The sequence below is a fragment of the Copadichromis virginalis genome, linkage group LG6 (genome assembly GCF_057382275.1).
Source record: "Copadichromis virginalis isolate Kocher_CV1m ecotype Utaka linkage group LG6, C_Virginalis_male_GT1.1, whole genome shotgun sequence".
NCBI lineage: Eukaryota > Metazoa > Chordata > Actinopteri > Cichliformes > Cichlidae > Copadichromis > Copadichromis virginalis.
In genome coordinates, this window is record NC_140623.1 from 33,678,650 (window position 1) to 33,695,707 (window position 17,058).

Here is a 17,058-nt window from a genome sequence, read left to right on the forward strand (position 1 = left end):
AGTGGATGATAGTAAGGTAACCTACCACTGAGTATGCAAACGAGGCGCCCCCGTCCCCGCCTCTTTTTTTACGCTCACCCACGTGACCGCTGTGTGTGCTATGCGTCCCTGGCCTTGCCGGTGCTGTATGAGTGTGTGGACGGGGCTGCCTGAAGTGAGAGAGACTGTGAGAGAGCCGTGTGCTGTGGCTTATCCTTGTCCTATGCGGATTTTACCACTGACTGTCAGGCCGAGCGGCTCGCATCATCTAGGGCAGGCCCCCCGTTCAGACACCCCCTTTCAAAGATTCCTCAAAACGCGCACCGCTGGAGGATAATTGTGGTTGCCCTGCTTAGTCAGTTTTATTTCGGGGGAATATTATCGACGCTGAGGACTTGGGAGAGGAGAAAAGCGGAGAGGCGAGGATGCTCAGTGGGCAAGGCGAGAGATGAGCAGTGGGCATGGTAAGCTGCATGCTGTAGGGTTGATGATGGAGAGGGATATAGTTTCCCGAGGTTCTTGGAAAATTACTTTCCTCTTAAGTGAGTCCAAAAATTAATGCTATATGTAGTGCTATATATAATGTTGCGTTTCTGATGGAAGACAACTCCAGCAGCAGTTGGCTTTCCTCAGGAAGCTGCCTCACATGGCAGCCCGCACAGGGTTTCCACCGCAAGAGGGGGTGTGTTTGAGAGAGTGTGTGTGTGTTTGAGAGTGTGTGTGTGTGTGTGTGTGTGGGTGGGGGGGGGGCATCATGCAGACCAACCACGGGCCCCTTGTCCCCTCTCCTTTGCCCCCTGAAAAAAAATGTTGATTGCAGTGCTCGGGACTTTTCTGGGGGAAATGATGCCCGTTTCCGCTTACATTAATCTGAAGCTGTCTTTATCCCTAATCCACGCGATCATGCTTAATCTGACCTCCAATCTCAGCCTTGCTTTAAGGAGTTTTCGCCGTTTATTCCCAAACCTTGGACTCTAATATTCAGCTAGAAAAACACAGACGTTTTCACCTGTTTCAACAGCACGCATGCGCATCTACAGACGTGGCCGACGGAGTGACGTTCGTGTCTGAGCAATTTGACGCGTCAGATGGTCAAAGTTAATCACCCTAACTTGATTTTCTTTCTCCACGGGATAATTGTTCATTTTAATAATTAACATTTTAAAAATCGCTGATACATGCAGCTCTCACCTCCAGGAGCTGAACATCACAAATTCACTTTATGATGTAATCAAGTGAATACTCTGGGTACTGGTTCCAATTAAATGACTGAGAGGCTCAGGGAACTTTTGTTTGAGTTGTACCTGCAGATGAGCCATTTGGATATCGTGTATACTCTATGGATATGGATCTAATAATGGACCAATAGCCAAACCTCCAAAGTGCTCTTATTCATAGATTGCCCCTGTGCTGAGACTTAATCAGATATGTGCATTAGAAGTGAGCTGTACAGACTTATCTGGGAAATACTAAACTATACAAACCCCCTGCTCTTTGAAAATTGGGATTCATATATAAATCAAATGGTGTATGTTATAGCAGAGTTAGAAATGGGTAAATGTATTTGTTAGACTCATGAAACCTCCTCTCACCCGGCTCATCCTTTTGTCCAGGATTCCTTCCACTTACATGCTCTGAGAATACACACAGAGATATAATATTACTTCCACAATGTGAAGTTTCTGCTCTCAAATCTCCAGATAAGTTGATTTAAAGAACTGTGGTCTAAAACATCTCATGTAAGTAGAAAGCACCAGACTGCAATAACCTGTGCTTGTTGGTGCATATGTGTGTTTGTGGATCTGAGCTGAAGATGATTGTGCAGAAAGATGATACTGGTAAAGTTGCTGAGCATCACTTTCTTCTTTGTGCCCTTCGTTCTCACTCACTCCCTCTCTTCCTCTTGCACGTCCCTCTCAGACTCATCATCCTCTCAGAGTTTTGCTCTCTGTGTCCCTGCTGTGTGCATCTCATGTCCTCTGTGCTTCTGCTGATGTTGGCGTTTCAGCAGGAAAAGGCGTCCTGTGACTTGTTTCAGTCTTTGTGTACTGCTGTGCTACAGCAAAAGTTCAAATTAAACACAGCAGATTTGTGGATGGATTACTGAATGGTACTTACAGGTGCATGTCCAGCTGCCCAGTAGGTCAGTGTCCACATCAGAGTCCTTGTACTGGGAGTTCCAACTTACTATGTAATTTTATTTTTTTTATTTAATACAATTATTAAATATAAGAATATGTTGGATCGAAGTACATTTCTACTTAGGGAAGACATCATTTGAATGATATAATCTTGTTTTATTTTCAAATTATGTGTCACCATATTTTTGAAATATTTTTAAGCAGCAAAATGATACAGAAAGAGATACTAGAAATATTTTACTAAAAATATTTAATACCATCCAACTATTATTAAAAAATGTTTCAATATCTATATATGTTGTTTGGTGTTCATTTTAATACCCTAACATACCAAATATTTATATGTAAAGGATATAGGAAATTATATTATATATTGGTATTAAAATAGAAGTCCCTAAAAGTCTAATTGCAAGCAGGGCGACGGCTTTATGGCTTTAAGGAAACTCTTTTGTTTCATAACATAACTATAGCATAAATTAATTAATAACTAACCTATCTCAGAAGATATAAAAGCTTTGATTTGGCAGAGTTATACAGTTTTGCTCTGGATACCCTTACTGTCGCAACCCCAAAGGGGATTTGTGTCTTCACTTGGAAGCAATCCAAATATCTTTGGCGTGCCAAGCAAATGTGTTAACCACTACATCATTATCCTCGTGTGCTATTGCTCACTATCATTACCTCGGAATCAAATAATAAAACGTCCAGCTGTGTATATATTTATTTAAACAGTGTTTTACTTATATAACACCTTGTTATTGCATTGCTCAGCAATCTGTTATAAAAAATAGTTTTCCATCATAGTATTAGAAGAAAATTTGTGTGCTTTGTCTAGTATATATTACATTATAGTCACCCAAGGACACTGTACAGAGCAAATAAGACAGGCATAAAAACAGGAAATAAACACAATAATAAAAGAAAGTTTAAGAGCATGGAGAAGTTATATAGAGTATGCTATCTTGAACAGGTGGGTTTTGAGGGTGGACTTAAAAAGAGGAATTGAAGTGATGTTTCAGAGGTCAGAGGGTAGGGAATTCCAAAGTCGAGGGGCAAAGCGACTAAAAGCCCTGCCCCCCGTGGTAATAAGACGAGAGTAAGGAACAGAAAGGAAAAGAGAAGAGAAGGATCTGAGGCACCGGGATGGGATGGAGATCTGTACCAAATCAGAAAGGTATGTAGGGAAAGAGAATTGATAGCCTTAAATGTATAAAGGAGTATTTTAAAATTAATGTGAATTGTTTTTCTGAATTGCTTATTACCAGTGTTTATGGTAATATGGTTCTGGTAAGTTTTTATGTAACTTTTATGTCAGAAGATGCATTTCGGTTAAATCTATAACCTCTTTTATGAGAGTGACCAGGCCAAAATATAGATAGCAGCACAATTAACAGGGTTGATGACATTGCAGTCATAGATAGAATAATTTATATAATATTCTAAATAAATTACAAAATTATGAAGCCTGAATATTAGTTATTAAATATTTGCCACAAGGGGGATAATAAACTTGGAGGCACGCACATCTGGCTATGTGTTCTGTGTTTTTTTGGCTGCTTTTATAAGACATTGTAAGGTGAAGACCCCGCTGTATTCAGGAGAAAACCCCAACAATCAGATGACCTCCTATGAGCAAGCAGTTTGCAACAGTGGGAAGGAAAAAGTCCCTTTTCAGCAGAACCAGGCTCAGACAGGGGCAGTCCTCTGCTGTGACTGGTAGGAGGATGACGGCAAAGAAAAAAGTAAAAGTGAGCATAGTGAGACAGAACAAAATACAGAAAATACAGTAGAGACAAACATTTAATGACATGCCTCAGTAGTATGTAAACATAATAAAAGTGGTGAGTGTAGAAAAAGAGCTCAGTGCATCCACTGAAGTCCTACGGTAGTCAAAACCCATGGTTCCTGGTCACCTGATCAAGCCCTAGCTATAATCTTGGTCCAAAATGGTAAATGGCCTGTATTTGTATAGCGCTTTATAGTCCCTAAAGCGCTTTACACAACTAGTCATCCACCCATTGGTGATGGCAAGCTACATTGTAGCCACAGCCACCATGGGGCACACTGACAGAGGCGAGGCTGCCAGACACTGGCGCCACCAGGCCCTCTGACCACCACCAGTAGGCAACAGGTGAAGTGTCTTGCCCAAGGACACAACGACTGAGACTGTCCGAGCCGGGGCTCGAACCACCAACCTTCCGATTACAAGGCGACCTCCCAACTCTTGAGCCACAAGCACCACTAATCAAAGTTTTAATTCTACTCTTAAAAACAGAGAGAGGCCTGAAACCTGAAGGTTCTGCCTCCTATCCTACTTTTAGAAACTGTAGGAACTACAAGTAGCCTACAGTCTGAAAGCATTGAGATAACATGATACTATGAGGTCTTTAAAATATGATGGGCTCTGATTTTTCAAGACTATAAAGGTTTCAAACCTTTAAAGTCTTGAATTTAAAAGAAGAAAATTATTGTGATGTATTTCAGACGTGCACTATTGTAGTTTAGTCATCTGGCCTCATAGATACATATAGTTGGGTATCAACTACATAGGAATAAAAATGTATGTAGTGTTTGTCATTAGAGGGATTTTTTTAAAAGTATATTTTCTGTCATCTGACAATTTAGTGAGTTGAAGACAGATGAAAAGAGATTTAATTTAGGGGGGAGGGGGGGGGGTCACCCTAGCTCAGCTTTGGTTTAGTAGGTTAATTACGTTCTGTGTCAGTGGAAGCTTATAGTCGCTGGCAGAGGGAAATGTATCACAGGAACCCTTAATGATCAATTCCCCCATGTCCTTTGTGAAATACGAATTTGGAAGAGCAAATTGGGTTGCAAGTGTGTGTCTACGCGCACACAGACTGTGCACGGTGGCCTGAATAATATAAGCTACCAAGTAGCTTCATCAAACACCTGAGTGCCAGAGTTTTAGTATGACCTACTTCTCCATAACGGGGCACAAACTAGAAACCGCTCTGTCAGTCATTGTTTACATTGTCATTTCACTGTTCTCTAATTGACACAGACAACAAAGAAATTGCTTTTAAGTTAGCTTGTTGATTTAGTGGTGATGGTCAAGTTAGAGGGCAGCGTCAGTCTGTTGATGGTTTTCTTGATACATTATTGGTGATTTCTGATTGAGTCAGCACATATGAAACGGTGAAATCAATGACTATGGAAGTACACAAATGCAACAATAGCAGCAACTGCTCCACTAGCTTTACAAATGTCCAGCCACTGTGTACAACATATAAAACTGGATCTGGTCTGGAAATCACTCAAAGTCCTCATCTATCATCATGAAAGGTCCACTGAAGGTGTGGAGAGAAGCACACCACCAGGAGAGTGGGTAGCGCCACTATACACACAATACAGCAGGCATCAGTGACAACAAACAGAGCATTACGTAAATTAGAGACAGCATCAAGGGAGGAGCTTGGCGGGTTGCAAAGCAGCTTGCATATGTGGAAAGGCAGCTAAAATAACAACATATTTGAGATTTGATGATTGGATGTGTACAAGCCCAAGACGAGGGCTGCATTATGTTTCTGCATCAACCAGGGCAGATCGAGAAAGACGTAAAAGTACTTCATAAAAGTCATACTGTTCATACTTTTTATATATCATCTTCATTTCTTTCTTACAGGGGCATCTTACAATTCCCGACAGAAAAGAGGAGCCTTCACTGGCATAGCTACCTCCCCACTCTTCCCCTCCTCCCATCCACATTTCCCTCTTCTCCCCCATTCTTAAACCGTTGACCGTTTGTTTATCGCCTTCTCTCCCTCCATATTTCCCCATCATCTGTCACCATGACAACCTCAGCCCTGCGCAGGCAGGTGAAGAATATTGTACACAACTATTCAGAAGCAGAGATCAAGGTATTGTATTAAATGTGCTATCTTCTTCGAGTGTCACTGTTTATTAGTCATATTAGATTAAAAACAAAAAGTCTGTGCTTCTTTCACTGCTGACCATCATACAGATAAGCACTTGAGATCTCTCAGACGTAAAACATAAATGGATGTTATTCCTGTGCTGCCAACGTGCAGGTTCGTGAGGCCACCTCAAACGATCCATGGGGGCCATCCTCGTCTCTCATGTCAGAGATTGCTGACTTAACCTTCAATGTGGTGGCGTTTGCTGAGGTCATGGGTATGGTGTGGAAGCGCCTCAATGACAGCGGCAAGAACTGGAGACATGTCTACAAGGTGATTTCATGAAAAGACATGAGTGTTGTTGTTTAATCTGACTTTGTAAACTGTAGCTTCTCTGTACTTGTTGGCCATCCACCGACACTCACTAGCTCCACTGAATAACAGTCATGCATCTTTAAATTTTGTTCTTCTGGATGAAAATGTCAGTTGTAATGTGCACAATATGTTGACTACAAAAAGTATTTGGGAATAAATGTGCTAATCGTGATTTGACTCCAGGCCCTGACACTGTTGGATTACTTGCTGAAGACAGGATCAGAAAGGGTGGCCCAGCAGTGCCGTGAGAATGCGTTCACTATTCAGGTATTGGAGTGCAACAAAAAGAGCTGATTGATCATTGTTTATTGATCACATCATGTTAACCACAACCCTGCGTCTGTTCAGCTAGCTAAATTTTATACTTAAAAAAAACTCACTGTGATGTCTTTTGTGTGTGGTTCAGACCCTGCGCGACTTTCAGTATGTGGATCGTGATGGCAGAGACCAGGGGGCCAACGTAAGGGAAAAAGCACGCCAACTGGTCTGCCTCCTTCGGGACGAGGAGCGGCTGCGCCAGGAGAGGAGTCAAGCCCTTAAGACCAAGGAGCGAATGGCTGGTGGAGGCAGTGGAGGGGGTGGAGGTGTTTATGGAGGTATACCCCCAGCGTATCACCCAGGCAGACGCACAAGTCAGCCCAGCATGGCTGTGCTATACGGGGAGGAATTCAGTCGCTCCAGAGGCTCTCCGTCTTCCTTTAACTGTGAGTATTGTGAGTAAACTGTGAGTAAACTTATCTGGAACACTAACCGCCTTCTATTGTATGATAGCAAGTTGCGAATAAATAGATCAAGAGTTAAAAATACACATTTAAATTCAGGATCATTGCCGCATCCCTAATTAAATGTTTTTTGCGCTGTCACCCAGCACTTTGGACAACCACATGGATTATCAATACTGCAGCGTAGGCCTGAAAATATTCAAATGAGCCCCATACTTTGTGTGCTTCTTGTCTTTCTGGAACATCATCATCCCCACATCAATCGTTTCTCCTAACTCGGTCTTATTCCATTCTCCCAAAATCCCTCCGCAGCTTCGTCCTCGTCTCCTCGAGCCGCTTCAGACCTGGAGCAGGCTCGACCTCAGACCAGTGGGGAAGAGGAGTTACAGCTCCAGCTGGCTTTAGCCATGAGCAGGGAGGAGAGTCAGAAGGTAAAACAACACACAACAATACACATACACACACACACGCACGGTATGATAATGTGGATGTCCTCAGGTGTAGCTCCTGTCCACATATACACACAAATAAGTCCTCTGTATTCAGTGCCTCTTGATGATTCCAGTAATGAAAATGAAAATGTTGCAAACATTTTGAACATTCGCCCACCTTCAGCTAGCCCTTCCTTCCCCTGTTACCATAGAGACAGATGGAGACACAGAACTACAGACTGCTCAAAGCCTTAGCCTAACGGAGCATGTGCAGGTACACACAGAAACACACCTCAGAGCTTAAAGTAAGCAATTATTAAATATTGTGTGTCTTTTTGTGTATTTGACGACATGGCTCATATGCTTTTACTGAGATTTTCCTGGTATTTTTAAAATGTAACATTAATTTGATATTTCTTTTGTCATTTGCATTTTTTTAGTTATTCGTCTTTGTTCTAATGTATACATTTTCTTGGCCATTAAAGGTACAAACTGAGAGCATGATTTTCAGCTACATTAGCTAAGCACCTCCAGTCTCTTTGACTAGAGGCTGTCATTTGTGCTGTGCACCTGGTGCCAGTGAACCAACAGGCACAAACTTTACATTTTACATGACAGCTCCCTCATTTGGAGAATAAAGAAGAAGCACATTATCCAAAAATAAAACACTGAAAATTAAGTGGAACGTAATTGACTTGACAAGATGCGGGGAATGAAATTAATAAATGGCAAATTTAAAGGGAAAATAGAGTTAGGACGCATTACTGTGATGTAAATAAATATGGAAGCAAATTTAAACAGAAATACAATTAAGTTGCATTTTATAAATTGATTAACGCTTACATTTATTTTTTAACACTGTTTTTGCACATTTAGTGTATTTTGAGTCATTCATTCGTGCGTTTCTTTATTTTGAATTTTTGGCAGTTACAGTTCTGAATAATGGCGATCTCACTAACCCTCTTCTTCCTTTTCTCCAGCTTTTACCACCTGTCTCCTTATCAGGAGATATCATCTCATATGATTTTTCATACAAGTACTGCTTCAACTCTCATGTGTAATTTTGGAAGATTTTCTCTCTGCTTTGCGCTTACCCAGCTTCTGCTCTTTGTAAACTAAATATTTCAACAGTACAAAACAGCCACCAGTGCCGCGTTCGGTCTGCTGGGCCAAGCAGCAGAAAAGTGTTTAACCAATGCCAGTTTTTGTGTGCGGGTCTGCACTCATTGCCACGATGGTAATGCTGATGATGTCACAATACCGCCCCTGCAGGAGCAGCGCTGTCGCCAAGGAGACGAGTCACTGTTACAGAAGGCCCTGGATGAGAGCCGGAGAGAGAGCCAGTCAGAGACGCACGAGGTGAGTTCAAAAATGTGTCTGTATACAATGGATGCCATGTGTGTGGGTACATGCATAGAACATGAGTGTGAATTTGTATGAAAAGGTGGGCGGATGCATTTGTAGGTGGTTGCTGGCAGGCATTTGGAGAAAGAAGTTGAATATAGGCTGCAGACTACGAGGCAGGGATGGACAACAAGCCTAAAAATAAAATAAAATAAACAACAAAACAGCCTTATGATCGAGTGTTGAGAGAGAGACAATAGAAAGCTGAGAGAAGAGAAAGAGGTGCTTGCTGAATGATAATGACTCTGTCGTGTCTAACCTTGAGCTCAGCATGACATTTCCCTGAAAGCATACTTCTTATCTTGTAGCACATCAGCTCCTTTACTCATTGGCCTGTCAACAAGCCAATCAGAGTCAGCTGCAGTCTTATGTAAAGGTTCCCAAGCCTTGTAACTGGTCTAAAAGTAGGATAGGAGGCAGAACCTTCAGGTTTCAGGCCTCTCTCTGTTTTTAAGATTAGAATTAAAACTTTGATTAGGGGCGATCGTGGCTCAAGAGTTGGGAGTTCGCCTTGTAATCAGAAGGTTGGCGGTTCGAGCCCCGGCTTGGACAGTCTCAGTCGTTGTGTCCTTGGGCAAGACACTTCACCCGTTACCTACTGGTGGTGGTCAGAGGGCCCGGTGGCACCAGTGTCCGGCAGCCTCACCTCTGTCAGTGCGCCCCATGGTGGCTGTGGCTACAATGTAGCTTGCCATCACCAGTGTGTGTGTGAATGGGTGGATGACTGGTTGTGTAAAGCGCTTTAGGGACTAGTAAATGATCGAAATCACTGTTATGCCATCACATGAAAAATAGAGGGAAAAGGGGAAAAGTTAACCTCTAAATGGCTCTTTCACTGACAAAATCTTAAGATTTTGTGTTTAGCATAAAAGATACTAAATATAAGTATACTTTATTAGAAAAGTCAGTTTGTTTTAACTACCTCCTTAAAAAAATTAAAACTTACATAAGTTTTCTCTTAAGCCTGTTTTCAGTGTGATTGCACTGGGGCCCTGTCTGCACTTTGTGACCGATTATGTTGAACATTGAACTCTATTGAACAGATTCTCGTGAAAGCGGCCCTCTAGTGTCAAATTGGAATTTACAAAAAGCAAAACCCTTCTTTGTGTGGAGCAGAAATGTAAACACATAAACCTGACATTTCTTTCTGCTACCTTTCAATTTTCACATGCAACAATCTGATATGAACATATTTGAAATAATTAAAACTGAAAACTGGTAAAGCAAAACTAAGAGCAGTGAGAAAATAAGCTTGACTGACTTACAAAGTCAGGAATCATAGTTCAAGCAGTAGATCATATGTCGCCATATTTGTGTGAAATGGCAGTGATGACTTGTGTTTTTTATGCCATTTCAGTTTTTTAAATTAAAAACAAAGTAGGTGTTTGTTTCCATGTTCTAACTCACATTTCCTCTTAACATGGCATTACAATGCAGGTTCAGCCCAGTATGATATAGTTTTACCACATGGGCAGGGTCTGAAAGATAACATAGAAGCTTCATTTGATGCTTTTCTGTGAGCAGAAATAGAAATTTCTCTGTAGGTAGATATCTTCCTGTTTACTGTCCTGTAGGATTCTCTTCTGCAACTGCTGTGCTGCAGAGTGGTCTCTAAACAGTACAACCTGAGAAATTTATGAAACGATGACACCGTTTCTGAATGACCTCAAGCAATTTTCATTTCATTATATAATGTACGCTCATTACAACATACATAAAGCACAAACACCAGATGCAAGATGCAGATGCTGTGGTGGATCTTATTAATAAATTATACTCTACAGTAATAGAGCAATGGACTGTGTAACGCAGAAGGGCGTCAGAAATTATCATAGCAATTGTAAATGTGTGTTTTCAGCAGCAGCAGCAGTGAAACATAACTGCAAAGAAACATTTTCAAGTGAGCTACAGTAAGCTCTTTATTGGTAAGGGAATAAACAGAGCAGCAGATTCAGTCTGACTTTAGGAAGTTGCCATTGTTCTGTGAATACCATGGATCTTTTCTTTTCATGAGTTAATACCAAAAAGCAGATCTGTGTTTGTCTTTTTTTGGAACACTGAATAGATTTCTCTTCCCAGAAAAAAACATTATATTTCAGTAGAGCTGAAAATTGCAACAGATCAATAACTCTTAACTGGAACACCAGCAAGTGCACATTTCTGTACTTTCAGTGTACAATAGTTTCTTACTCAGTTTGACTCTCAGATATTTACATAACACATTTTTACTCAGACAATTCATTTAACTTCATTTGAATACAAAGTGAAATCATTAGTGTTAATACAGTTGTCAGTGGATTTTACAGTCACACTGACTCTGTGAGTTCTCCGGCTGTCCTCAGTAGGATTGGGTGCTTTGAATGTTTCTCATTAACTTACACAAACCTGGAAACAAATAAGACAATGTTTGATCCTGAGATGTTTTCCTTTGCTTGTAGTCTGCCATGTTGGATCTAGTGGACATATTTGGATCCTCATCTGAGCCCCCTCTGCCACCTAGTGACCCTTGGAACTCTGCTAAGCCCACCAGTAACGTCTCTTCTGACCCGTGGGACTCTGTAGGTAGGTGGATCATCACAGACAAATCACATGAACATCAGTGTGATGCAAGAGTGCATTCAAAACAGCAGCTTCAAAGTGAATCTTTTCTCTCCCTAACAGCAGTCCACTCAAGCACTCCTGTGATTGGTAGCCCCTGGACAGCCCCTCCCTCCTCCAACAACACATCCAATCCTTGGGCTCCTTGTACCAACTCACGCACAGACCCATGGGAAGCAGCACCTGCTTCCTGCAGTCCTGTCAATCATGCGTGGGACAGCCCAACAGATGGAGGTGCTTTCATTAGGACACACACACACACAGTCGTGTTTTCATATCTTTGTGGGGACATCTAATTGACATAATGCTTTCCCTAGCCGCTTACCCTATCCATCAAAAATGAACCCTAACCATAACCTAATTGTAACCCTGACACTAAAACCACATTTTCACTCTCACAAATGCCTTCAAACTCGTGGGGACGGGTTTTTGTCCCCATAAGGGCTGTTGGTCCCCACAAGTATAGTAACGTTCCAAGTTTTGGTCCCCACAAAGATATGTAAACCTAGTACACACACACACACACACACACACACACACACACACACACACACACACATATATATATATTGATTGTTTTAATCCAAAAACATAAGCACTTCTGCTGTTTTCATTGATTCTCATTTTTCCGTGCAGATGCTGATGGGACGGATCCATTCGCTGCACATGAAGAAGAGAAACCTAAACAGGAGATTCCCGCAGTGTCCTCACCTCAACCTGCAAGTCCCACAGGTACTATTGTACATAAAAGAGAGAACTGTGGGCTTTACTGTAAGATGAAATCATGACAGAAGCGACTTATATGGTGTACCACGGGTGGTTGTAGTAAGAATAACATCATGCAATATGATCTTTGTTATACCTGTGATACCTGTGATATTTTGTACTTTTAGAGGTACTATGGCTTGTCACTGGGGTGGTACCGTTCAAAGTAATGCCATGGCACTTTTTTCTGCTCTTGTAGTTTATTACCTACAAGAGATGGGTTTTGAACTTTTCGTGACAATTTTGTAGCTCTGAAAGTTTAAATCTCACAGAAACTCTTTGTTTTGTTTTTTTTGTTGTTTTTTTTTCATTTGTACAACATTTAACATTATGTAATATTATCGTTCATCAAAATCTAATTTTAAAATCCTTTTTTCTGCCTTGTGAAGATGCAGAGTTGTTTGGGACAAAACCAGAGTCTGACCCATTTTCTGGTCTAGACTCCAAGCAGGACCCATTTGGAACGGAGCCACCAGTGAAACCCCAGGTAAACGGACGAGATTCAGCCAGCCCGGAGATGTTTGACCTGTCACGGCTAGCACCCCCGCTCAGTGCCCCGGCTACACGTGTGTGTCGGACTCCAGAGGCTTTTCTGGGACCTACGGGGGCCTCGCTGGTGAATTTAGACACTCTGATACCCCCCAACCCCCCTACAAAGACGCACAATAACCCTTTCCTCTCAGGTAAAACACCATTTTAAATTTACATACAGAAATATTACTGTGATATTGTTAGTTTTAAGTTTTTCAGTGGCACAATTTTGTCTTCACAGGTCTGAGCGCACCATCTCCTAACAACCCATTTCACTGCGACCAGCCTCGCCTCACCCTCAACCAAATGCGACCGTCCTCCACGTCCCCACTGCCCCCCCACATGCTGTCCTACAGCCCGTCGCTGCCCCTTCCACTGCTCCACCAGCCTCCCATCCTCCCCTCTTCTTTCACACAACCTCCTGCTGGACTCCTGGACCTTCCCTCTAACCTCCCACAGCCCCTGCTTCCCCTTTCTCCACGACCAGCACCCCGCACTCAGTCACAAACACACAGTCACAACCCTTTCCTCTGAGACTCTAACATCTTGCAAGCTCTGGTCTGCAGAGAGAGACAGAACTGACTCTTTTTGGGTTAATCTATGCTAACTGCAATGAGACTAGTTTAAGCGAGCCTGAACTGGGTCCTGGTCTGATGTCATTGTGCACACTTGAAGTAGACTCGGATGGGATGTATTTGTGTCTGTGTAAGGACACAACAGCTGCTACTTAACCTGAACTCTTGAAGAAAAGCTCGCTCACGCACACACACACCTATACATGCACTCAGGCGCACTTTAGGGTGCACAGACACAACAAACATGTACACTGCACCAAACTAACAGGGTGTATCTCAACAGTCCCTCTAATGCCTTTTCCCCATCAAAAGAGACAACTCCAAGTATCTTTTCAATCCTGAACTTTTCCTTTAAAAGCCTGGGATGAAGCCACACTCTTTGATTGTCTACGAAGCTTCACCAGGATCCTTACCGCTGCTGCTTCACCGACAAAAGCATGAATGCCTTCCCCACCCAGGATTCCAAACTACGCTACTCTCTTGAGCACCTGAGATGAGCTCTTCAAATAGATCCTATTTTTTCAACAAGTTGACATCTAGAGCTTTCTGTCACTTGAGAAAGTCCAAAAGTGTGGTACTGTAAGATTTAAGAAAGCATAGACAAGAACTAATCAATTCCCTCCCACCTTTACATTATAATATATATTTTGCATTGCCTTGCTGCCTTGCAATCTCAATAGCATCTGATCCTAAGTTAGCTTGGTTATTTATCTTTCAAGATAAGAAGCCTCAACATGATCCTGATGGATTCAAAACTGGACTAGCCTAGCCTAAGTTCAATTGTACAATCTGGCACTAAAGTGATCACTTCTTTAACCCCCCCCCCCCCCCGTGCCTGTCTCTACATCTTACCCACCATGCATTCTTAACCAGTGCATGCTAGCACTAGTTAGGGGAGGGGTGTACAACTAATTTCCCCCACAGGCAACATGAGAAACTGAGACTGTTTGGAGGAATGTACCGATAAGCCAAACTCAGTTCTGCTGGGAAATAATGTCAACTCTGTATATGCTTATGGGGCGCAGCCCTTCACAACAGTCCCGATTACTCATGTGGCCCTTTGGGAAAATGAATTGGCCACCCTGAATTAGGAGGACCTCAGGGAGACTGCCCCTCTTTCAATGCGATTCAACCTCACTAAATAGAAAAGTATTTGACTTTAAAAATAAACAGGAGAATAGGTGATTTTATTTTTTTCTGATTAAAAAACGATGGGAGGATGAGAATATATACAAGGAAGCAAGGAGATGTGGCGGAACAGATCTAAATGAAGTTATTACAGATTATAGAACAATTCATTGAGCTGTAGCTCCTCTTCTCCTCTGCTCCTTGTTCATGTCAGTGTTAGGAACAAGAGAATCTGAGATTAATAAGAGATGTTTGGTCATTACTGCACTGAACCTGGACTTGAATGTGAAATGCCTGCCTATAAATACACACAGGCTTAGTACATATGTATTTAACAGAATGATAATGCTGTATTATTAACTATTATACCAATAAATTGATGGTGTTTGCATTATAATTTCTGAAGTATTGTCTTTTTTTTTGTATAACCCCTTTTTTGAACTATGACCACTAGATGGCAGTGCTGTGTAAGACGGTTTTAATACCCTGCATGTTTTGCAGCAATGCAGTCTGGGCAACATCACCCCTGGGATATAAGACAGATAGGGTTACTTGTCTGGTAGTCAGCACACTTGAAGTTCCAAGAAGCAGTTCAAACATTTCACGGTAATCACCGTGTTGATTGTTGCACCATAGCAGCTGATCTCTAGCCATGTGCAAACAAGCTTTTAATTCAACCAAACATCTTACTTGTTGCACATAAATTTATGTAAGGAACTGATTAACTCTATTAATCATCTAGCTTTCAGAAGATGTTTGCAAAGATCTTTTCATATGTACAATTTAATCTACACATGCATCAAGAAGAAACTGTAAAGAAATCGATTCCTCACACTGTAGTTTGTTAACATTTTTAAAACAAGACATCAGAACCCTGAAAATTAGACTTTTAGTGTCACAGGCAGGTCTTTGGACTGCCTTTGCTCGGAGAAAAATCTGAGGGGTGTTATGAAATGAGAGGGAAAGTTATATTTCCATATTAAGGTTCTGCTATCATTAGATATTTTCCATTTATTACCCATTCATAATGGTATTTGTCAGCTTCCTATCTGCATGGCTCCAAGATCAATTAAAACAACTAAAAGGGCTTTCTTGCAAACTCTCAATAGGTCAAATATCTGGGTTTCCAAAAGTGAAACTAAATGAATCGAGAAAATCCAATCATGCCTGTACACCCAGAAACACTCGCACACTTCCCTTTCTCTTTAATGTCTGGCATTTCTGTCCAAACAAAATCAAGTGCAGTCTGATCACAGATCTAAACAGCTGCAGTCTCAACCTTCTGATACAGTAAATCAACTGGTGTGCACATTTGATATACAACATTGCCATGTGGTGTTGATTTGGTGAAGGCAGGGGTGGGGGGTAAACAGGCAGCAGTGAGTGATTGTGGGAACAGTTGCAAGTGTGAGTGAAGACTGTGCTCTAATGCAAAAGTACCGATTAGGTTCTTAGAGACCTTGTGGGCCTGCATTGCAAGGAAATAGATAAACTTCACTTCCAGCCAGTACATAACCTCTGCTTGAACCTCTAATTGTGTTTTAGTTAATCTTGCATGACTCACTACGACTATCTATCTCTATCAGTCAGAAATTAATATCTGCCTTGCTTCATAACCTCCAGCGCAACAGTCTAGTGAAGATAAATAAGACTGCCGTTTGCAGAGAGAAATAAGAGACTGATTACACATACAGGCACGCATCCATAAGAGCAAACGGTCATTGTCGCAGGTGTGGGCCTACTGGTGTTGGCCAGAGGGGCGGATGGCGCGATATGGCAGCCTCGCTTCTGTCAGTCTGCTCCAGGGCAGCTGTGGCTACAACCATAGCTGCCTCCACCAATGTGTGAATGCGAGAGTGAATGAATAGTGGCATTGTAAAGCGCTTTGGGTGCCTTGAAAAGCGCTATATAAATCCAATCCATTATTATTATTATTATTATTATGGCCTACAGTGAAGCAGCTGTCCAATTTAAAGGATCATTCAGAGTTATAGATTAAGCTAAGCCTGACTGAGATGTTACAGTAACATGGGAACAATTAGTCTCAGCACGTGCACATAAACACAGTGTGTATTCACTTAAAACAGTTTTTTAAACGACATCCTGTCCATGCAATGCCCTGATTAAGGAGGACCGTGTGTGTGCAATAAAATTCAGAACTTCATTAAAAATTATCTCAGGACATTAACCAGAAGAGGAAGGCAGTTTATGTCTTCATAAAGTGGATAATATACAAGTTAAGCAGCTTGGTTCCTCTAGGCTTTTCTCTTTTTATTGCTCATGAATGGTTTTATCAGTGCACAAAAAGAACAAATGAGGATTATTTTGAGAATAACAAGGGGGTTTAGCAATCTATACAGTGGAAGTGAAGCTAATGTGTAACAGAGTTTAGATATCATGACTTCAGCATCACTAATTCCTATACACACAGACAATCTTCCCTCGTGATTCTGTTACTTTTGAAAATAAAAACTATGATATAAAACAATGGCCCATCCTGTTTTTCTGTCTGCTCACCAAGACAAACATCCCAT

At 41.7% G+C, this 17,058-nt stretch overlaps 1 protein-coding gene across 3 annotated transcripts; it reads left to right on the top strand.

Annotated features, from left to right (window-relative positions):
• Positions 1 to 107: 107 nt before the first annotated feature.
• epn3b (epsin 3b) lies at positions 108 to 14,915 on the top strand. Of its 3 annotated transcripts, none has more exons than XM_085459996.1 (12): positions 108 to 443; positions 5,764 to 5,998; positions 6,170 to 6,328; positions 6,554 to 6,637; positions 6,777 to 7,074; positions 7,405 to 7,523; positions 8,796 to 8,882; positions 11,366 to 11,489; positions 11,589 to 11,759; positions 12,162 to 12,257; positions 12,680 to 12,973; positions 13,063 to 14,915. In XM_085459996.1, the coding sequence occupies exons 2-12, from the start codon at positions 5,930 to 5,932 to the stop codon at positions 13,353 to 13,355; spliced, it is 1,794 nt and encodes a 597-aa protein (XP_085316122.1). In that variant the 5' UTR covers positions 108 to 443; positions 5,764 to 5,929; the 3' UTR covers positions 13,356 to 14,915. The 3 variants fall into 3 exon arrangements, with proteins under 3 accessions (XP_085316122.1, XP_085316124.1, XP_085316123.1); XM_085459998.1 differs by having other exon boundaries at positions 12,731 to 12,973; XM_085459997.1 differs by lacking the exon at positions 108 to 443 and having other exon boundaries at positions 4,796 to 5,998.
• Positions 14,916 to 17,058: the final 2,143 nt, after the last annotated feature.

Coding starts and splice junctions, on each gene's coding strand:
- epn3b (XM_085459996.1), top strand. CDS start 5,930: ATGACAACCTCAGCCCTGCGCAGGCAGGTGAAGAATATTGTACACAAC. Junction 5,999..6,169: donor ATTCAGAAGCAGAGATCAAG/GTATTGTATTAA, acceptor GCCAACGTGCAG/GTTCGTGAGGCCACCTCAAA. Junction 7,524..8,795: donor GCAGGGAGGAGAGTCAGAAG/GTAAAACAACAC, acceptor CCGCCCCTGCAG/GAGCAGCGCTGTCGCCAAGG.